Genomic DNA, 24,135 nt, shown 5'->3' with positions numbered 1-24,135 from the left:
TTTAGATAAATCTATGGTTTTGTCTCTATGGTTATTTTGTTATTATTAGTGGTGGTGGAAATGCTGGGCGAGCCGACCAGCGTTTCTTTACTTTCGGTTTCGTGGCGAGTCATGAGAATAACGCCGCCGAATCTCCGTTTATGGTGGGAACTACGACGGTATGTGATCGTCTTCCAACCTCTGACTTTAATTCTTGATGAATGAAAACATGAGTCTGTCTTGCACCGGTCAAAGAATTTCACGGTGCAGAGGCTCATAAATGTAGTGTGGAAACACTTCGCTTTTACAAAACTCATTGTTGTCCCTTTAAAGTGACTCTCTAAAAGAGATCAGAGAGAGATAAAGGTCCGGTCCCTTCTGGTCTCCAGCCCAGAACCAGAAGCTCCTCCTCTGAGGCTGATGAGGAACAGTTCACACCATTAAAACCAGTCTGATTCACAGTGTGTTGAGTTTGAGTGAGATGATGAAACTAAAAACTGTTGTTTGAACGACCGTTCACATGATGTTGGTTTGTTGTATAAGTCTGAACACATAAGAACCAATCATAAAGTGTGTTTCTTCTTGGTGGGTGTTGTGGTGTGTAGGAACGCGGGTCTGGAGGTGGACTCGGCCGAGCTCAGAGTGATCTCCACGGTGACGCTGGAGGCCGAGGACTTGGACACGCCCCCAGACCGGGTCTACTACTTCATCAACGCTGAGCCGCGCTTTGGAAACCTGCAGCTCAAGGTGTGTGTGCGTGTGTGTGTGTGTGTAGAATAGAATAGAATAGAATAGAATAGGTACTTTATTATCATTCAAATACACAGTGCGCATAGCTAGCCCATACACTCGGACATTCTCTGCTTCCACGTCCATTGAAATGCATTGCAGTTAGTCAGTTTTCATTGGTTTTTACATGTTTTTTCTTGACATTTTAAGTTTAAAATGGTCAAACGGTGTTCATGGGGTACATGCAACTCTGACACTAGGTATCCTGAGAGGCCACGGGGGGGATTTTTTTACCTTTTCTTAAGCCACATCTCAACCAAGAGAAGTGTCTGCTCTGGATAAAGTTATGCAGTAGACCACAACACCAACTAAACCTGGATAAACTTAACAAGGATGTCTACATCTGTTCTAAGTGAAGTCAACAACATATTTGAGGCAACATATTGTCAGAGATGTTTAGATGTTAGCCAGCATCACAACTAAGCATAAAGTCCGCTAGCTTAATGCTAACGTATAATGTAAAACTCCATAGACAGGCTAACAGAAGTTAGCCCGTCGCTATCGGCGAGTTAAGTTTTGGTGACTTCGAGATGATATTTAATCTTTCTGTCTCTCCTGTGAAATGTCTCCTACTGTGACAGCTGTTGCCATAGCGCCTGTCACCGAATGTTGACTGTTTGTCCGAGTGAGTGGAGGGGGCGGGGTTTAGCCATAGGTCAATTGAACTTGTAGCTATCACCTTTAAAATGTTAAAAATGTTAAAAGTGGCATGTGCAAAAATGAAGAATTTAGCCATGTGTGTGTGTGTGTGTGTGTGTGTTTTACATGTTCTCCTTCATTCTGTGATCTTCCTCCTCCTCTGGTCTCAGGCGCCTCGGGGTTGGACCGAGCTGTCGTCGGGTCAGAACTTCACCCAGGACGACGTGGAGATGAACCGGCTGCGGTACCGACACGACGCCAACGCCAACGCCAACGCCGCCGGGTTCAAAGGTCACGACAGCTTCCGCTTCACCCTCAGCGACCTGGTCAACGAGTCGCCTCCTCAGACCTTCTTCATCTCCGTCCGCACCGTGCACAAAGGTCAGAGGTCGTCTCCACGGTTACAGAGCATTAGGACAGTTGGGTTGGGGATGGATGTAACACTTCTTTTCTCAGCTCCTGTGACCTGCAGACGCTTCATGTGTAGAGATACACTGCAAAAACTCAAAATCTTACCAAGAATATTTGTCTTATTTCTAGTCAAAAATTTCATTTCTAGTCAAAACTTATCTCATTCTACTTAAAATAAGACTCATCACATAAAAAGTAACTTGTTTTTAGACACTTTTTACTTCTTTCAAGCAGATTTTCACTTGAAATAAGTAGAAAAATCTGATAGTGGAACAAGTTTTTCTTTCTTATTACAAGCACAAAAAACTGCCTCCACTGGCAGATTTTTCTACTTATTTCAAGTGAAAATTAGTTTGAAACAAGTGAAAATGATCTAAAAACAAGTTAATTTTTAAGTGATGAGTCTTATTTTAAGTGGAAAGAGATTAGTTTGACTAGAATCACAGAATTCACAGTTTGATGTCAGATGCAACGAGTTCCACTGTTACAACCTGCAGCTCTACTGGAGTCAACTGGAACAGTGAGATTAACAACTAAAAACTAAAAAACACACCAAAGAAACATGCATCTATGTGAGTTTATTATTATGCATGTTCCAACTGTGGTTCAGTGTGAACAAGAAGAACTCATCACTGATGGATGAATGAAGAACAGTGTCAGTGGTGTGGGTCCTAGAAAGCTGTATTAAAGAACATCTTCTGATAATAAATGAGAGGTGAACATGTACTAATGGAATTTACCTTCAGCTCATAATCCCGGTTCAACTCCAGGAAAGATGTTTGACACAAAGATAAAAGGAGTTACAACCGTCCCTGTCCCTGTCCCTGTCAGTCCGTGTTTGACCAGCTGGTACAGCACGGTGGTTTGAAATGAACCTCGATAAAATGACTCATATTTTTGCTCTTTCATCTTAAACCAGTTTCCTGATTCAAACGTCAACGGTGCCGACACTAACCAACATTTAGACTTGGTCCAAGAGATTTGTTTCTGACCTAAACAATGTTTTTTGGGCTGTGAAACCTTCACACTCCTTCACACAGCCAGGGAGGGAGTGGGTCCACATGATGCTGATCACATGATGTTTCCTCTTATTGGTGAAAGTGCTGTTACAACCATCCAGTCTGCTGGCCAACAGGCTCATATTAACAAGTTGATATTAACAAGCTGATATTAACAAGCTGATATTAAAGCAACAGAGTTTCCATCCTGGTTTAAATGTTGCTGAGGTAAATGATGTTTGTAACACTTTTACAACCAAACACACAAACACACACACACACACACACACAGCGACTGTGCACCTTCACACACCTCGGCCCTCGGTGGCTCATACATTATTGAGACTCAGCTGTGCCAGCTTTGCCAGTCGGGTGAACTCGGCCCTTCTGAGCTCCGTCCCTCTGATCCTGGAGGAGCCGAGGTGAGAAACGAGCGACCTCCTCAGCCGCTGAATAATTAACGTAGGAGGAGGAGGAGCAGCTGTGGAGGGGCGTTGGCCCGGCTCCTCTGGGTGCTGCTCGCCTCCTCCGGGTGCTGCTCCTCCTCCTCCTCCTCCTCCTCCTCCTCCTCCTCCAACGCTCTGACTCTTTGTCTATTTTTAGTTCAAGTTTAACTTTAACTCAGATTCACTTCATGTGTTCATGAGACTTCAGTTTGTCGGCCCTGGTTCAGGTTGATATTCTGAAGTGATTTATATTTGACGTCTCTTTCTCTGGTCTAGATGTTTTGATGAAAACAGTTCCTACAGTTACATCATCATTTACAGGAAGTGAAGCTTTACCAATAGATTTACTGACTTTTCAGACATTTAAAACGTCTTCCCCTGCTGTTAATAACCCTAAACCCTATGAACCAGTCTGCCATCCAGTCCTCCCATTAAAGCAGAAGTAAGCGATCCGGTGGTTTTGGCTAATGCTGCGTTCCAGGCAGGCTTTTGAAACCGTAAATTACAGCTTCAAGTCACGACTTACGACTTTGTAGCGTTCCAGGCAACCCACTCGTGTTTCTCCGACCTGTTTTACCGGTGAAAGTCACTATAACGGCCACTCGTAACTTCTGACCCGTGAACTCGTACCAGATCGAACTGGTACGACTTCACAGGTCGGAAAAACACGAGTTACGAGTTGTCTTGAACGCACCATAACGTCTTGTCAGCAGATGGAGTTAGCAGCCCCCGCCCTCGTCATGGATCTATTGGTCCTCGTCCCTACGTCACCACATTCAGGCGCATCCCTTGGCTGCACACACAGAGAGGACTGCCCCTTTATGCCGTTCTCTCTCCTCATTGGATAAAGGTTGTAGGATACAAGGAAAGTTTTCTCCTGGGCTCAGAGCAGAGCAGAGTGACTGACAGACCCGTGTTTCAGACCAAACACTCTATAGAAGTGATTGCTGTCGGAAGATACAACTATTTAAGACTTATATTAACACAAACATTCACCTTACTTCTGCTTTAAGTCCTAACCACTGAGCAGTTTGTCGGTTGTTGATTGTCGGTTGTTTAAAGTCGATGTTAACTCCTAACCACTGAGCAGTTAGACGGTTGTTTAAAGTCGATGTTAACTCCTAACCACTGAGCAGTTAGACGGTTGTATAAAGTCGATGTTAACTCCTAACCACTGAGCAGTTTGTCGGTTGTTGATTGTCGGTTGTTTAAAGTCGATGTTAACTCCTAACCACTGAGCAGTTAGACGGTTGTTTAAAGTCGATGTTAACTCCTAACCACTGAGCAGTTAGACGGTTGTATAAAGTCGATGTTAACTCCTAACCACTGAGCAGTTAGACGGTTGTTTAAAGTCGATGTTAACTCCTAACCACTGAGCAGTTAGACGGTTGTATAAAGTCGATGTTAACTCCTAACCACTGAGCAGTTTGACGGTTGTTTAAAGTCGATGTTAACTCCTAACCACTGAGCAGTTAGACGGTTGTATAAAGTTGATGTTAACTCCTAACCACTGAGCAGATTGATGGTTGTGTAAAGTCGATGTTAACTCCTAACCACTGAGCAGTTAGACGGTTGTATAAAGTCGATGTTAACTCCTAACCACTGAGCAGTTTGACGGTTGTTTAAAGTCGATGTTAACTCCTAACCACTGAGCAGATTGACGGTTGTTTAAAGTCGATGTTAACTCCTAACCACTGAGCAGTTAGACGGTTGTTTAAAGTCGATGTTTACTCCTAACCACTGAGCAGTTAGACGGTTGTAGTCGATGTTAACTCCTAACCACTGAGCAGTTAGACGGTTGTAGTCGATGTTAACTCCTAACCACTGAGCAGTTTGACGGTTGTTTAAAGTCGATGTTAACTCCTAACCACTGAGCAGTTAGACGGTTGTTTAAAGTCGATGTTAACTCCTAACCACTGAGCAGATTGACGGTTGTTTAAAGTCGATGTTAACTCCTAACCACTGAGCAGTTAGACGGTTGTTTAAAGTCGATGTTAACTCCTAACCACTGAGCAGATTGACGGTTGTTTAAAGTCGATGTTAACTCCTAACCACTGAGCAGTTAGACGGTTGTAGTCGATGTTAACTCCTAACCACTGAGCAGTTAGACGGTTGTAGTCGATGTTAACTCCTAACCACTGAGCAGTTAGACGGTTGTTTAAAGTCGATGTTTACTCCTAACCACTGAGCAGTTAGACGGTTGTAGTCGATGTTAACTCCTAACCACTGAGCAGTTAGATGGTTGTTTAAAGTCGATGTTAACTCCTAACCACTGAGCAGTTAGATGGTTGTTTAAAGTCGATGTTAACTCCTAACCACTGAGCAGATTGATGGTTGTTTAAAGTCGATGTTAACTCCTAACCACTGAGCAGATTGATGGTTGTTTAAAGTCGATGTTAACTCCTAACCACTGAGCAGATTGATGGTTGTTTAAAGTCGATGTTAACTCCTAACCACTGAGCAGATTGATGGTTGTTTAAAGTCGATGTTAACTCCTAACCACTGAGCAGTTTGTCGGTTGTTTAAAGTCGATGTTAACTCCTAACCTAACAGTTTGCCGGTGGTCTCGTCCCTCTAGGCGACATCGTGCTGCAGACCGAGGCCGTCCACCTGAGGGAGGGGCAGCGCGTCGTCCTGAACACCGACGTCCTGCTGGCCTCGGACTCGGCGGCCCGACCGGAGGAGCTGGTCTACACGGTGTCGGTGCCGCCGCGACACGGCCTCGTCCACGCCGTCCAGCGCCCCGGCGTCCCGCTGACCGGCTTCACGCAGCTGGACGTGGCCGCGCACCGAGTGTGTTACACACACGACAACAGCCACGAGGCCGAGGCCGACGCCTTCAGGTGAGAGGCTGACCAATGAGACGGAGCGGTGCCATGACTGGTGGAAACATTTAGAACGATTGACTTTAATATCAACTTGTCTGTTTTATTTTCATATTTATATATTTTACTATAATCATTTGAACATTAACAGTTACAACATTTACCTTTATGGTAACGCTTTAATTTACAGACCGTTAATTACGTCATAATGTCTAGAAAAAGTGCAGAAATATCGGTCAATTACCAAGTCAATTGCAGCGACTTGGTGGAGACAAAGTCTGGCCTTTACCAAAAAAATTCAGAGCATGAAAAGCAGTAGAGTAATCTGTAGGCTTAAAGGACAATTCCAGGTGAATTCAACTCAGCCTGTATGTTCCTAACATTTTAGGTCTAAAAGAAGGAATCTGAAGATGTTCAGTTTAATGTCTCCTGTTTTGCGGTAGTTGTGTCTGTCCCTGCGTCGCCACGGCAACGATGAATGGGAGTGGATGTAAGTTCCGCTGCTTAGGCTGTTTCCATCCCTCAAAGCCGCATTTAAAACTAGATCTAATTCTCCCGGAGTCTCGCGCGAGACCCAGTTGCCGTGCGCGGTGTGTTCAGGTGCAGTGGTAAGCTCCCGTTTGTGTCATAAACACAGGAATATCAACTCTTTACTTGCTTCAAGTAAAAAAAACGTCTCACTTTCTCATGTTTGAGTCGCAACCTGACGCTGTCTGTGGAAAAAAAGTACACTTGAAGCAAGTAAAGAGTTGATATTCCTGTGTTTATGACACAAACGGGAGCTTCCCACTGCACCTGAACACACCGAGCGTCAACTTGGGTCTCGCGCGAGACTCCGGGAGACTTTGAATTAGATCTAGTTTTACCAACATGTCGGCTTGCTTGAAGTAAATAAACTTCTGGTTTGAGTCTCCATCTGACGCTGTCTGTGGCTTTGAGGGATGGAAACAGCCTAAGCAGCAGAACTTCAATCCGCTCCCATTCATCGTTGCCGTGGCGATGCGGGGACAGACGCAACTACCGCAAAACAGGAGCATTTAAACTGAAAATCTTCAGATTCCTTCTTTTAGACCTAAAATGATAGGAAAATACAGCCTGGAATTGTCCTTTAATGAAAAACATGACATTACTATGAAATGACCGTTATTTCTAGGCTATTTCGTGACATTATCACGTAATTAGCAGCCTGTAAATTAAATTAATTATTATCCATTTTATTTGTTGGGAATAAACCACAGAAAAGTGAACGACAAACACATGAACTCAAAAACACAGTCATGGACATTTTAAGAAGTGCATTTAGCAAAATTTTAATTCATAATATCACTTCAGGATTTGGTGAATTTTAGTTTAAGAAAAAAAACTTCCACTCTGTTGTTTAGTATATTTATAAAACAACTTTATTCATACATGACAGATTTTTACATGCTGAAAACGTCATCAGTCTAAAAAAGAATGAAAGTAATGTGATCACACATCCAGAGACGGCGTCGGTGTTGACGCTGAGCGGCAGGAAATCCTGCAAACATCAGGAGAATAAACGGCAAATTATCTGCCACAATGTGAGAGGAGGATATTTCTGTCAGCACTGTACAACAAACACACACACACACGACAAACACACACACACACACGACAAACTATCACACACAACATTTGGCGGAGGAGAGGAAACTGGGCAGCGAGACGAGAGAGAGAGAAAACGTCCAACGTGTCAGGAGACGAGATGTTTTTCTGCTTTTCTGCCAATTTGGCATCGACAGGGTGTGTGTGTGTGTGTGTGTGTGTGTGTGTGTGTGTGTGTGTGTGTGTGTGTGTGTGTGTGTGTGTGTGTGGACCCTGGGGTTGCTCCGACCGGCCGGCTACATCTCTCTGGTCTCTGGTCAGATCTCAGCCAAGACACAGAGAGACAGAGAGAGAGTCTCTCAGGTGTTTTATTCATCAGCTCTCATGGACACACAACAACACAACAACACAACTGTGACATCACAGCTACGCTCGGCTTTAATTATATTTATATTGTTAATTGTTTTTTTGGTCTATTTTTATTTTTGAATATTGAAGCTTTGAGCTTTTTGTGCTGATCACTGCAAAAACTCTACATTTTTCCAAGAATATTTGTCTTATTTCTTGTCAAAATGTCTCATTTCTAGTCAAAACTAATCTCTTTCCACTTAAAATAAGACTCATCACCTAAAAATTCACTTGTTTTTAGATCATTTTCATTTGTTTCAAACTCATTTTCACTTGAAATAAGTAGAAAAATCTGCCAGTGAAAGCAAGTTTTTTGTGTTTGTAATAAGAAACTTGCTCCACTATCAGATTTTTCTACTTATTTCAAGTGAAAATCTGCTTGACAGAAGTAAAAAGTGTCTAAAAACAAGCTGCTTTTTATGTGATGAGTCTTATTTTAAGTAGAATGAGATTTGTTTGGACTAGAAATAAGACAAATACAGTATTCTTGGTAAGATTTAGAGTTTTTGCAGTGCAGCATCTTTACACACGTTTGATGATTTGATTTGACTGAGTCGTCGCTCCTCTGCGTTAGGTTCAAGGTCCGTCGTATTTCTGAGATATCAGAGTGTGTTGTATTGAAATGTTACTGAATAACACACACTGCATCATGTGTGTGTGTGTGTGTGTTATGGTGACAGCCGATGATGAATGAGTATTATTAGGAGAATAACAACATGGTTGGCACGGTGGCGGTCGGAGCGCCGGCCACAGACGGCCGTCCCTGGGCAAATATGGCCGACACTGGAGCCAGATGTTACACCAGGACCTGTGTGTGTGTTGGTATGTGTGTGTTGGTGTGTGTTGGTGTGTGTGTGTGTGTGTGTGGTGGCCGGTGTGCGAGGCCCGGGGCCGTGTGTGTGTCAGTTTGTCAGCTGCAGGGCTTCAGGGCTGAGAGGCAGATTGTGTTGGCAGAGGGCTGAGGACGACAAAACACACACATGTACACACACACGGCTCGTTTTCAGCTCCACTGCACTGTCAACGGGGTGTGTGTGTGTGTGTGTGTGTGTGTGTGTGTGTGTGTGTGTGTCTTCCTATGGAAACAGGTCGTCATGTGAGTGATTGATGAGCGAGGCCGTTGTCAGGGTTACTCAGGGGAAACTCCTGAGATTTAATTACAAGTGAATTACAGCTGCTTTTATATGAATCATGTTCTTATCGTGTGTGTGTGTGTGTGTGTGTGTGTGTGTGTGTGTGTGTGTGTGTGTGTGTTGTTGTTGTGGTAAAATGTGTCGGAGTGCTGAGATGAGTGTTCTATCAAATAAAGGCAAAAAGGCCAAAAATATACTTAAAACAAAATGAGCACCAAAGTAATTTAGCTCCATGTTAAAGTCGTACGGTGCCGTGTCACAACTCCGACATCCCAACGGTCGGAAAATTCTTCCTAAATCTCAGTGTTTCTACATCCTGTTGTTCCACCGTATTACAGTTTTTTACGATTGAATAAACACAATTTTGATTGTTTTGTTTTGTTTAGCAAAACCCAACACACGAATAGCACAACCACATACCCAATTAGCAAAACACCTTAACTCCTTTGCAAAATGAACCACTCTTGTAAAAACTATACACTAACTTATCAAAACCATATTTTTTTACCATATGAAACACACACGTTGCATATGACTTAACTCTGTTTGCACCAGTTACACTCTGCTGTTGAAAACCTTAAACACTTTAGGCTAATTCTGCTTCTAAGTGCATAGAGTAGTATGGGTGAAGCACACAGTGAATTCGCAAAACCTCACTCGGATTTGCACAACTGTAAACACATTTCCACATTTCCAGTCTGAATGCCCTTATGACAGATGCCACGGTGAATCTGCTGAGGGAGGCTGGACTCTCAGTCCAGCCTCCCTCAGCGTCAATCCATGGTTCACAACATGGTCCACAAGAGTTGCGCGAATTTCATTGCTTAAAGTTGGACCTCTTCTCCTTTGAGCTTCACCTACTCCTGCTTGAGGTCTTCGTCTTCGTCTTCGTCTTCCTCTTCCTCTTCCTCTTCCTTCCATTTTGGTTAAGCTTGGTGAACTCACCTGCTGCATTTTTATAGTGCTTAAACCTGATTGGTGTGTCTACAATTAAGCAATCTTGTGTTTGCACACCTGATGGCAGTGTTCAATCAACTGGCTCATAGGTGTGGTCATTTGACAGTCAGTGCTTTAGAATTGCAAGGAAGTGACATCTTGATATACTTCTGTGTCTAATGCATAGACGTGTGTGTTAGTGTTTCAAATCACGGTGTGTATTGTTTTACACAAAGTGTGAACTGACTCATTGTGCTTACAGTGGTGCAAATCTGGGGCCAAGTTTTGCTCCTTGAGTGTAAGGTTTTGATAATTGGGCAAAACTTTAGATTTTAGTGTTTATTCAATCGTAAAAAACTGTAAACCTGTTGTTCCGACGTCCCGTTGTCCTCAAATCTCAACGTTTCTAAACCAAACCATCAAAAACCTGCTCCCATGCACATTACACATCAGACAACATCACTGTGCCACAGCTGAAGCCAGGAACACACCGGCCGACCGTCGGTCGTCGGCTCGCGTCAGGGCAGAGTGTGGGGGTCTTTACACTCCGCTACGTTGCCATGACAGCGATCACTGAGGGGGAGGAGTCTCCATCGTTCCAAACTCAACCTTTAGACTGTTTAGTGAAACCATCCAGGTTCTGACAGTTCACTGTGTTCTGACAAACTCGAATAAATGAATTGAGACACGTTTACCGTATTTTCCGGACTATATGTTGCACCGGAGTATTAGTCGCATCTGACAAAAAATACGTCATGAAGAGGAAAAAAAACATATATAAGTCGCACCGGTTTATAAGTCGCATTTATTTTTCAAACATTTGATTAATAGCCGGGTCTCATATAATGGCCGGGGCTTTGTTTACACGAAAGGTCGGAACCAAATAGCTTATACTACAGGCCGGGTCAAAAAAGAAAACTGACGAGGATATGATCAGAAACTCTTTGTGGACTGTCTGTGAAGACGGACGGGAGTGAAGCCGACCTCTCCTCTGCTTCAGAGAGGGACAGCCCTGCACTGTCGGACCTGGCTCTCTGCTCCGTGTCCGCAGCCCGGTCGGGACCGGAGCAGAGACCGAAGACGGACCGCAGAACATGCTGTGAAAATACTCTGAACTGACGGAGTGAAGCGCAACAGAGACAGGTCCGACAGCGCAGCGAGGAGAACAGCACGTGAGGAAGATGAAGATGAGCTACTGAATGAGGAGGGATTTAGAAATAAAAGCCTCGCTCCCCTCTTGTGGTCATAGCGTAGGCTAAATTTTTTATATATAAGTTGCTTCTGAATATAGGTCGCATGGCCAGACAAACTAGAAAAAAAACGCGACTTATAGTCCGGAAAATACGGAACATCCTCAAAAAAATACTGAGTTTCAGTCTGGAAGTATCAGATTGAGACACAGCATGAGATTTCAGAACAACGGGTCATTATCAGAATTATGGGATGTCAGAACTATGAACAGACCTCAGACCTGCAGTGATGAAGCATCTCTACGTGTCGATGAACTGGTTTGTGTTTCTGACCGGTTTGAGTTTTGTCTTGACAGTTTTGTGGTCACCAACGGCGTGTCGTCTCACAGCGGCGTGCTGCGCTTCAGCATCGAACACGGCGACCGCATCCCGCCGACGCTGCACCGCAACACGGGCCTCCGGCTGCAGGACGGCGCCACGGCAACCGTCACCGCGGAGCAGCTGCGGCTCACCGACCCCGACACCGCCGCCGCCAACCTGAGCTACGTCGTCACGGAGACGCCGCGCCACGGCACGCTGCTGCTCCGAGGAGTCCCGCTGGCGCCGGCGCTCCGGTTCTCCCAGACCGACGTGGACCGGCTGCACCTGGCTTACCGCCACGACCCGGGAAGCCCGGCCGCCATCGACCGCTTCCTCTTCCTCCCCACCGACGGCACCAACACGGGATTCCTGGAGTTTGGAACGTTGAGACGGGAAGCGGCGGTGTTCAACATCCAGGTGAGACAGGAAGTCCAGTGACTTCTTTGATTGATTGATTGATTTGATTGATTTGATTTGATTTATTCGTCCATTCCACAAAACATACATACACAAACAAGTCAAAATGTCATGATCAGTATGGGCTTCAGGGCTTCAGGGCTTCAGGGCAAAGGCAGAAGCAGCTTATTAATGCCTTTACCCTGTTTACAGGAAGAAACATTACAATAACAAAACAAAACAAAATGACACTGGAAGAGAGTAAATAAAGTGAATAGTATCAAAACAAAACAAGCAGAACCACCATTTAGTAATAATCATTAAAGCTACAGTTGGTAAGTTGACGAAAGTGAAAGTAAACTCCGCAAATTAGCCATAAACGCACCCACAGAAGACGTACCGTATCCATAGCAACCGGAGACTCCATAACGATCTCGCCTCTCTCTCACCCAACACAGGGGGAGGGGGGTTGACAGAAGTGAAAAGAGGGAGCTGAAGGTGTATCGTCTTGAAATTTCTGACCAAATCGCGGACTTTACTTTCACTTTCGTCAGCTTACTACGACGTGTACGAGCTGCGATTGGCCGCTCCTCCTGCTCCCTCTACCTGATTGGAGGAGAATCGTCGGTCGCGGTGGATTCTGGCAAATACGATTGCAGGCTGTAGGTGGAGCCAGAGGAGTTGGATTTTGCCCTAAATTACCCATTTAATGTCCAACTATCAGAATATAGTGACAGTTCCAGCAAATATGACTGAATAATTGTTACCAACTGAAGCTTTAACTTACTTTATCCTACTGTTAAATATTTATTCAATACATTGATTTTTAACATCATTTTAAATTGGGTAATAGTTGTACGTGATTTTAATTCATTGTCAAGGCTAGTCCATCATTTTACTCCAATAACAGAAATGCATTTGGCTTTAGTGTTTGTCCTTGATTTAGGTTTGTTTAAGATGCAGATTCATTTTGGTTTGTAAGAGTCCAGAAACCAGCTCCTCGTTCTGGTCTTCAAGAGTCCAGACCTTGCTCAGTTTCTCAGTCTACAGCTGTCACAGTGTTACTGAGTCGACCATAGACGGTAACTACGGTAACTACAGGAGTCTGAAGTCTAAATGGCTTTTTCAAACAAAAACCACTTCGGCGACTGTAGCTCACCATGAAGCTGAAGCTGAGTGGTCCAATAGGAGACCAATAGGAGACCGGTGTGTATCACATGATGAGCCAAAGAGAGTTCATTTACATCCAGGTTGCTAGGGTTACGATATGATGATGATGATGATCACGATTATCTGAAAATCAGCTGTAAATGTAATAAATAATGTGTAGATTTACCATTTACACATTTTACACCAGCTCAGACCAAGACATGAGGTCATCATATGGAATATGGACAAACGTTGTTCACAGCAGGAAACAAACAAGACAAAGAAGCTAGTGTTGTGTCTCTGCCTCCTCACAGACACACACTGGTTTCATGTCCGGCCAGTGGGGCCGTTTTCTAAATAATGTAAATAACGTTAATGTTTTGTATCATAGTTAGATCCTTTATTCTTTTCTCCCTGATCCACAAGACCTCAGAGAACAGTTCTACAGAGTCTGAACAGAAGTTTAGAATCACTTTCTGTGTGAAATGTAGTCTGGTGCAGCTTTAGTCTACATTCAGACGACGCCACTACAGGAGGAATATTCTGAGCCCAGGTTGTCCTGAAAGAAAGGATGTTAGTTACTAGAATCTAGACAGGTCACATGTTTAAAGGGATAGTTCACCCAAAATTCAAATTTCTAAGGGCTGGGAGAAGTTTCAGAGTCCTCCGTGGCTTCTCTGAGTTACAGGGGGTCTCGGCGTAGCAGTGCATGTCCATATAACGGTTGCAAATGGATACCAACTGTCTTCGTAACAAAAAGACACACCAAAAAACGTCCAGATACCTCCATGCTGCTCGTATGTAATGTCCCTCTTGTATTGAAGCCCCCAACATGAGAAATCTTGCTCTTCCTGGTGATTTGGACGGACCAGGAAGAGCAGTGCTGGGAGCTTCCGCTACAAACAAGCTTGAAATATAGACTTATTTAATTTTTTCGGAACAATTTCTCATGTTGGGGCTTCAATACCAGAGGGACATTACATACGAGCAGCATGGAGGTATCTGGATGTTTTTTGGTGTGTCTTTTTGTTATGAAGAAAAGTGAGCTCCGTTCTCAACCGTCATATGGACATGCACTGCTACGCCGAGACCCCCTGTAACTCAGAGAAGCCACGGAGGACTCTGAAACTTCTCCCAGCCCTTAGTCCACATGAGGGGGAGGAGGAGATAATAATGAGGGAAATTTCAATTTTGAGTGAACTAACCCTTTAAAACACCAGGTGTAATCTGGACCAGAACCAGAACCAGGTGGAGTCCAGCAGCTGAATGAGCAGCTTCAGACTCGTGTGAGCGACTGTAAAACACTGATAAATATTTGAGGAGCAGAGCAGCAGGTGAGCCAAGACACTGTTACCTACACACACACACACACACACACACACACACACACACACACACACACACACACACACACACACCTACACACACACACACACACACACACACACACACACCCAGGCAGCCAGGTGGCTAACACACCGGCCGGACCGACCGTCCTGAGCCTCAGAGAGAGAGGAGGCTGCTACTGATTGGTCAGTGTGTGTGTGTGTGTGTGTGTGTGTGTGTGTGTGTGTGTGTGTGTGTGTGTGTGTGTGTGTGTGTGTGTGTGTGTGTGTGTGTGTTCAAAGGTTTCATGAATATTTAACACACACACTCGGTGCCACAACAGTTTAGAGAAGACAACCAGTTTATTTCTTCTCTAACACTCCGATAAAAATAAAGGTCATGAGAGAATAAAACTGAAGGATCTTGTGATTTTAGTCGCAGATGAAAATGTTTTTCATGTAAATATATTTTTTAAACAGATTTAATTTGTTACAACAGTGAATTTAAACCTTCATGATCATAATTTAACTTGTACAATTATTGAATTGTTTTGTTTGTAAAATAAAAAAATAAAAAAACATAGATGAGTTCACTGATATTATAATATACTGATATTAAATCATCCCCCATCTTTATATTTGAGTCTAATATCTATTTTACCAAAAACAACCAATCAGATATGACCCTGAATCAATAAAACAATTTCTGGAAATGAGCATAAAGTAGACATGAGTAGAAAAACAGTGAAAGTCTATTAAATCAAAAAACCCACAGCGATTCCTCTAACCCTAAACAGAGAAGAAAACAGAAAACTTGTCATAATCATGAAACAGCAGCGCCCTCCAGTGGCAGAAAGACTGAACTACACCTTTATTTCTGAAGGATTCTCAACTAGAAGGTTTTATATAAAATACCAATAAATCATAATTAAGAGTTAACCCTAACCCATTATTAACTGTTTTTTTCAACTTTCTTTTTATTGATTGATTGTTTCCACTGAAAAAAACAGAACAAACATATAAATATACACACAGAACAGGTTCATTAGACAGAGTCATCCATAGAAAACACAACGGCCGGTTATTATTCACACAGTTCTCCAGTCTCTCTCTCTCGGTCCACAGTGGCTCAGCACCCAGGGGAAAAATACAATCATAATAATAAAAAAATATATATCTATGTAGTCCCTCCATTTCTTCCAGTGTTGGTCACCTTTTTCAGTATTGTATCTCAGGGAAAATGTTAACCTTTCCATGTTACAGATTTCTTCAACTATTCCTGTCCAGTCTGAAATTGTTGGAAACTCCTTGTTCAGCCATTTCCTTTCATTATTATTAAAGCAGAAAAACCATGTTAACTTAAAGCAGAAGTAAGGTGAATGTTTGTGTTAATCTAAGTCTTAAATAGTTGTATCTTCTGACAGCAATCCTTTATCCAATGAGGAGAGAGAACGGCATAAAGGGGCAGTCCTCTTGTCCTTTCATGTTTAAATGTTTTTGTCTTATTCTCTTTTTTTATTACTTTATTTTCATATTCGAAATAAACATTTCAATCAATCAATCAATAATTAATCAGTAATGTGCTATCCTTTGATTACTTCTAAACACAACATTTTTCATGAACATTATCAAAAAAGACAAGATTTAGAAACAAGAAAGAAAAAAAATCAGAGTCATTTACCCCTTTAACAGTATTATGACCACTTCCAGTTAATAAATATAATTTTCTTTTGTGGTAAAGTATTCAAAACAATGCATTATAACAATAAAACCATGTAAACAACCATTGTTATTGTTCAACTTATTAGTTTTACCTGGAAAAGCCCTGTCCCACATTAGGAACAACCACCTGTCCCGCTTTAGGAAAGCATGTTTCCTAAAGTGGGACAGTAGAAATGTTGATCAAAATTCTAAATATTGAGAATGGTTACACCATATTAAGATATATTTTAATGCATCAACATATTATAAACACATTTTAGTTTTGTTTTTTTAATTATTTTTGTCCAAACCCTAAGTAACTAGCATTTTGGTCTTCACACAGGGTGCCTCCGGTTTGAAGGCTGTCCCTCCTAAACCTATGATTGGACATTTGAGATGTCATGTGATTTTGATCATGCAATATCACAGCTTGTGTGAGCCCACGTTTATATTAACTTTCTTTTGCTATAGGAAGACCTACACCCATTTAAGCTTAAGTGTCCCACATTAGGCGAATTCACCCTATATATAAATCCATATATCACATATCACAACCTCTCTCCTCTGTTCTCCGTGTTGCCTTCAGGTGGATCGGGTCGACCGGGCGCCTCCCAGTCTGACCACCAGACGGAGTCCCAGCGCCGTGGTGGATCTGGGCGCCGGTCGCCACGGCGCCGGTCGCTACGGCATCTTCATCACCAACAAACACCTGCAGGCCTCGGACCCCGACAGCCCCACGGAGCAGCTGCAGTTCTCCATCAGCAGGACGCCGCGCTTCGGCTTCCTGGAGAACGCCGTCACAGGTCGCCGCTGCAGCTTCCTGTCCACACAGTTCTCTCTTTCTTTTCTTCATTAGGATCCACATTAGCACCTGCAGCAGCATCGGCTGTTCTTCCTGGGGTCCCACATACACACAACATACACATACACATTCACATCTACACATGAGAAACACACATTTATACATGACACAACAAGAACAAACAACAAGGCTGCCTAATGATGAACAAACCACAGAAAACATCTGACAGACATTTAACAGACGTCATCATGTCTCTACTCAGATTCCATTCACTGCTTCAATACCTTGAGTACAACCACAAAGTAAGTAAATAAAACTAAATAGATCACACAATAAGCACTGACTGTCTGAAGTGACTGTGACCGTGCACTTCAACATCTCATACACTCCAAGAAAAAGGCTACAACCCCTGCAGTTTCTCTACCTCTGTTTCCAAAAAGTAAAAACTTGTTTTTCACAGTTGTGTTGAGTTGTGTGAAGACGTGTTCGTTTATTGTTTGTTTATTAGATGGATCCCCATTAGCTGTCACCTTGGCGACCACTAATCTTCCTGGGGTCCATAGGGTAGCTACATAGTACAGTGTAACATCAATGATATATATACCCAGACATCAATACATACAGTCATACATTCCAATCATAACTACACTTCACTTCAATAAAAACAACAATACACACACACACACACACACACACACACACACACACATCAATTTATACATGCATACTACCACAATATTTCAAAAACGTCATAATTCATACATATCATATATTAATGCCCTACATTTGTAATATCTTCTCTTTCACTACTATCATAGTAATCCTAATTGTAATACCAATAATGAATTCCCAGTCATACGGTCAGCTGCATTAGGTGAAGCCTTGAGTAGTTATTTAAAAGTTAAAGCAGAAGTAAGGTGAATGTTTGTGTTAATCTAAGTCTTAAATAGTTATATCTTCCGACAGCAATCACTTACATAGAGTGTTTGGTCTGAAACACGGGTCTGTCAGTCACTCTGCTCTGCTCTGAGCCCAGGAGAAAACTTTCCTTGTATCCTACAACCTTTATCCAATGAGGAGAGAGAACGGCATAAAGGGGCAGTCCTCTCTGTGTGTGCAGCCAAGGGATGCACCTGAATGTGGTGACGTAGGGACGAGGACTGTTATGGTGCGTTCAAGACAACTCGTAACTCGTGTTTTTCCGACCTGTGAAGTCGTACCAGTTCGATCTGGTACGAGTTCACGGGTCAGAAGTTACGAGTGGCCGTTATAGTGACTTTCACAGGTAAAACAGGTCGGAGAAACACGAGTGGGTTGCCTGGAACGCTACAAAGTCGTAAGTTGTGACTTGAAGCTGTAATTTACGGTTTCAAAAACCTGCCTGGAACGCAGCATTAGCCAAAACGACCGGATCGCTTACTTCTGCTTTAACACAAACATTCACCTTACTTCTGCTTTAATTTGTTTTGTGAGTGAGATATGTGAGGAGGTAAAGAATTCCAGGACATAATTGAACGATAGATCACAGAGTGTTTGAGTAGATTAGTTGTCGGAGTTGGAAGTATCAGGTATAACCAGAGCTGGTGTTTCTGGTGTAATGGTTATGTCTGTCTCTAGTATAGTATCAATAATTGGTTAAAAAAATATGCAGGTGTCTGATTGAATATGATGTTTCTTTTCTGTGCGTCTCGTCTCGTCCCACCAGGAGCCTACATCAGAGGACGCTTCACGCAGAGCGACGTGGACCAGAAGGCCGTGCTGTTCGTCCTCCCGGCCGACATGGAGGTGACGTCCGACAGCTTCGAGTTCCGCCTCACCGACCCGGCAGGAAACACCGCGCTGCCCGAGATGTAGGTTTACACAACAACAGCAGATACTGTACATACGGCTGAGTGACTTAAGGCGGATTTAAGGTGGAATCACCCGCGTGGAGGAAAACGTCCTCAAAGTTTTATTTTGTTCAGATGAGAAGTCGTAACACGGTGGCGAGCAGCAGCGTTAGGGTTCTGTATCAGTGTGTATTGGTGTGTACACTGCAAAAACTCAATATCTTACCAAGAATATTTGTCTCATTTCTAGTCAAAACTAATCTCTTTCCACTTAAAATAAGACTCATCACCTAAAAATTAACTTGTTTTTAGATCATTTTCACTTAATTCAAACTAATTTTCACTTGAAATAAGTAGAAAAATCTGATAGTGGAGCAAGTTTTTCTTTCTTATTACAAGCACAAAAAACTTAGCCTGACTCTCGCCAGACCCTTGTAGTTCCGCAAAGCTACGCTGAGCTCCACACAAGGGTCTGGGACTGCTCCATAGGCGATTCATTTCAGAAGGCGGGGCCTTGTAAAAAAATCTTGTATGTGATTGGATAAACCACTTGTCCGTTATCTTGAAAACATCCTTGCCACCAATAAATGCCTTCAAAACCGTTCTCTGTTCATCTTTCAAAGAATTAATATTCGATAGATTCGACAAAACAGTTGAAATAGCAGAATCAATGCCAACGCACGACTCCTCACTGCGAGCCGCCATTGTTGTTTGACTCAAACAGTCGCTTCAGCGCTACGTCACACCTCAGAAAGTCCCGCTCGGCGATCCTGATTGGTTCATTATTTTTTGCTCCGGGGAAGAAGTTTGCATTGGCCTCGAGTCCAGACCCTTGTGTGAAGCTGAGCGTAGCGCCTCTGGTGGAGCTTTGCGGAACTACAAGGGTCTGGCGAGAGCCAGGCTACAAAAAACTTACTTTCACTGGCAGATTTTTCTATTTATTACAAGTGAAGATTTGTTTGAAACAAGTGAAAATGATCTAAAAACAAGTTCATTTATAGGTGATGAGTCTTATTTGAAGTGGAAAGAGATTAGTTTAGACTAGAAATAAGATAAATATTCTTGGAAAGATTTTGAGTTTTTGCAGTGTGTGTTGTGTGTATCAGAGTGTCTGTGTGTGTCCTGCAGCCTGGAGATGATCAGTGTGTATCAGTGTGTGTGTATATTAGTGTGTATCATTGTGTGTGTGTGTGTGTGTGTGTGTCCTCTAGTCTGGAGCTGTCCTGGTCTCGGGTGGAGTTGTCTGCGAGCTGCTACAGAACCTGTGAGACGGCCGGGACTCTGCAGATCCAGATCCAGCGCAGCGGCCGGAGCGCCGACCCCGCCTACGTGGCCATCCAGGTAGTGTGTGTGTGTGTGTGTGTGTGTGTGTGTGTGTGTGTGTGTGTGTGTGTGTGTGTGTGTGTGTGTGTGTGTGTGTGTGTGTGTGTGTGTGTGTGTGTGTGTGAGGTCACGATGACATCATCATCAGTGTTGGCTGACCGTGGTCTGGTCTGTGCAGGTGGAGGAGGGTTCGGCCAAACGCAGCAGAGACTTCACTCACAGCTCGGCCGGTCTGGTCCAGTTCGACCCAGGTTTGACTCCACTCTGGTCTACTCTCGTCTGCTGGGTTTTATTTAAAGGGATAGTTCACTCAAAATTCAAATTTCACTCATTATCTCCTCCTCCCCCTCATGTGGACTAAGGGCTGGGAGAAGTTTCAGAGTCCTCCGTGGCTTCTCTGAGTTACAGGGGGTCTCGGCGTAGCAGTGCATGTCCATATGACGGTTGCAAATGGATACCAACTGTCTTCGTAACAAAAAGACACACCAAAAAACATCCAAATACCTCCATGCTGCTCGTCTGTGATGTCCGTCTTGTATTGAAGCCAGAAGCTGGAAGCTCCTCTTCCTGGTTCGTCCAAATCAATTTGGACGAACCAGGAAGAGGAGCTTCGAGAAGCTTCCGCTACAAAACAAGCTTGAAATATAGACTTATTTAATTTTTTTCGGGACAATTTCGCATTTCAGGGCTTCAATACCAGAGGGACATTACATACGAGCAGCATGGAGGTATCTGGATGTTTTTTGGTGTGTCTTTTTGTTACGAAGACAGTTGGTATCCATTTGCAACCGTCATATGGACATGCACTGCTACGCCGAGACCCCCTGTAACTCAGAGAAGCCACGGAGGACTCTGAAACTTCTCCCAGCCCTTAGTCCACATGAGGGGGAGGAGATGATGAGTTAGGAAATTTCAATTTTGGGTGAACTATTCTTTTAACTCACTCACACTCGGCCTGTGATGATGATGATGATGTTTCCCTCCAGGCGTCAGCGTGAAAACGTGGAACATCTACCTGGTGGACGACGGTCTGGAGGAAAACCACGAGACCTTCACCGTCCTGCTGACGAACCCTCAGAACGCCGTCCTAGGACAGAGGAGCTCGGCCCGCGTCGAGATCATCGACCCCCGAGGAGGTAGGAGACTATAACAATGATATCCCATAATAATAATAATAATAATCATCATCATCATCAGGATCAGTCAGCTGTTTCAGGTATGGAGGGTTTTAATGGCAGCTGGTTCTATAATAAACTTCATTTCAGCTTCATGCTTCAGCACAATAAAGAAATAAAGTAATAGATAACTGTACAGTAAATGTCTGAAAGTCAGTTTTGTAATATGATTCATCATAAATCAGCTGATCTCATGAGGAAAAATGATTCTACAGATATTAAAAATCATATTTCTACTCTGTGTTATTGCTAATACATTATTAGAAACATCTGGAAGACAACACATCCTCTGCAACTTCTCATTTCAGCTTCTTCAAATCTCAGAACCTGAATCTGTAACTAAGTTTGTTAAGATTGAGACATTGTTTGACAAATATTCATTTTATCTCATAAAATGAATATTTATTGCAAATACATTAATATAAATCATCCTCTGAAACTTTTCATTTCAGCCTCTCAAAGAAGAACTCATCTGTGAATCTGTAACTTAAGATTTCAAAGTTCAGAAAATGAAAACCTTTTTCTACAAATATTCATTTTATCCTTTAAATGTTACGACTTTACTTTTTATGTTTTTCTCACCCACTGAAAACCGTTTGTAATTCTTCGGGGGGAAATTGAGGAAAATTCATCTAAATCAGTCTGATTGATTATTATAATAATAAAATTAGTTTTAGAGTTTTAGAGAAAAATCAGAGATAGAAGAAGAAATTGATCTTAATTACCCATAAATACAAATATTTATCTGCTTGTTTAGATCAAATCTAGATGAAAAAAGATCAAACCACAAAAACCATTTGGTAACACTTTACTTGAATAGGTATTCATAAGATTGACATAATAACAGCTGTCATAAACATCAATGAATACTTATGACAGCTGTGGTTAAGTGTCATTCAGTAAGTTATGTCACTTTTGATGCAAAGTTGACATTGTTTGAGATGTTTTTGTTCTGACAACTTGACATAAAGACAATTTAAACTGTCATAGCAGACCTAATGGACAAACTTTAAAAATGATGTCAAGTTCTCATAACAAGGACATCTCAAATAATGTCAACTTTGCATCAAAAGTGACATAACTTACCGAATGACACTTAACCACAGCTGTCATAAGTATTCATTGATGTTTATGACAGCTGTTATGTCATGGTTATGGCAGTTTTATGTCAATCTTATGAATACAGAGAACAGATCATTACCAGAACATTTACAAAGCTTGTTTAAATTGGAGGAAGGGGACAACAGACTGAAGCTTGATTTTAAACCTACATTTGCAAGGTTAAGCTTAAAACAAATGTGTATTTCTGTTGCAGGTGTAAAAGTATGGCATTCACAAAGCAAGGAATTGAAAAGTTGTACAAGTATGTCTCAGTAAGAAAATGTTTAAAAAAGAAAAGATAAGCGTCTACAAAAAAGAAGAAGGAGAAAGAGAAAAATAAGGGAAAAAAAGAAAAGATAGACGAGTGGTGTCCACTGCTATTTTGTCTGTTTTCTGGTCATCACTATGTTTCATCATTCTTAATATTTTGAAACAGAGAATAATATTGGTGTTGAAGTAAGCCAATGAAATTGAGATGGGCAGGTATTATAAGTTTTCTTCACCCTGCTCCTTTTCATTCATGGTGAAAATGTAGCTACATTATGCAAATATGTGCAACTATGTGAGAATGTATACCATGAATGAAATAAATCGAAATGAAATGAAATTAAATGAAATACCTATTCAAAGTAAAGTGTTACCAAACATTTTATAAAGAGCTGATTTCAAACTGTGCCCTGACTCTTGTCTGACAGGAAGGTGCGACCCTGACGACCTGGTGGAGGAGGAGGAGGTGAAGCTCCTCCCCCCTCGCCCCCCCGCGCCCCCCCCCAGGCCGGTGGAGGAGGAGGAGGACGACTCCGTCACCGACATCGAGGCCGAGCTGCTGTGGGACAGCCAGAACCCCCACCCCCCCAGGGGAGACGTCCCCGACCGCCGGCCAGACCTGGACTACGGCGAGGGGGAGGAGCCTCAGGACCAGGCGGCGCCCAGCTACGGCCACGCCCACTTCCACAGCAGGACTGGGAACGCTGGGACCTCTGGGAACTCTGGGAGCAGAGTCAGACATGGAGGACTGAAGGTAGTGACGTCGTCTCTATCATTAACTAATCAACACACAAGATTCATTCAGTATATTCAGAGTTCATTCAATATATTCATGGTTCATTCAATATATTCAGAGGTTCATTCCATATATTCATGGTTCATTCCATATATTCAGAGTTCATTCAATATATTCATGGTTCATTCAATATATTCAGAGTTTCATTCAATATATTCAGAGTTTCATTCAATATATTCATGGTTCATTCAATATATTCAGAGGTTCATTCCATATATTCATGGTTCATTCCATATATTCAGAGTTCATTCAATATATTCATGGTTCATTCAATATATTCAGAGTTTCATTCAATATATTCAGAGTTCACTCAGTATATTCATGGTTCATTCCATATATTCAGAGTTCATTCAATATATTCAGAGTTCATTCAATATATTCAGAGTTTCATTCAATATATTCAGAGTTTCATTCAATATATTCATGGTTCATTCAATATATTCAGAGTTTCATTCAATATATTCAGAGTTCACTCAGTATATTCATGGTTCATTCCATATATTCAGAGTTCATTCAATATATTCATGGTTCATTCAATATATTCAGAGTTCATTCAATATATTCATGGTTCATTCAATATATTCAGAGTTC

General features: G+C 42.5%; 1 protein-coding gene across 1 annotated transcript in view; it reads left to right on the top strand.

Moving 5' to 3' along the window:
• The window catches only part of frem1b (Fras1 related extracellular matrix 1b), an 87,889-nt gene that overhangs the window by 57,969 nt on the left and 5,785 nt on the right, over positions 1-24,135 (top strand). The window contains exons 23-32 of the mRNA XM_083969586.1: positions 585-726; positions 1,578-1,788; positions 5,841-6,105; positions 11,677-12,097; positions 16,838-17,054; positions 18,759-18,903; positions 20,094-20,223; positions 20,384-20,456; positions 21,192-21,341; positions 23,177-23,502. Of these exons, the coding sequence (XP_083825712.1) occupies positions 585-726; positions 1,578-1,788; positions 5,841-6,105; positions 11,677-12,097; positions 16,838-17,054; positions 18,759-18,903; positions 20,094-20,223; positions 20,384-20,456; positions 21,192-21,341; positions 23,177-23,502 (2,080 nt within the window). The remainder of the gene's footprint in view (positions 1-584; positions 727-1,577; positions 1,789-5,840; positions 6,106-11,676; positions 12,098-16,837; positions 17,055-18,758; positions 18,904-20,093; positions 20,224-20,383; positions 20,457-21,191; positions 21,342-23,176; positions 23,503-24,135) is intronic.

The sequence above is a fragment of the Trachurus trachurus genome, assembly GCF_905171665.1.
Source record: "Trachurus trachurus genome assembly, chromosome: 4".
Classification (NCBI taxonomy): Eukaryota; Metazoa; Chordata; class Actinopteri; order Carangiformes; family Carangidae; genus Trachurus; species Trachurus trachurus.
Note: the sequence above shows the minus strand (reverse complement) of the source record. Positions and strands in the feature narration are given on the sequence as shown.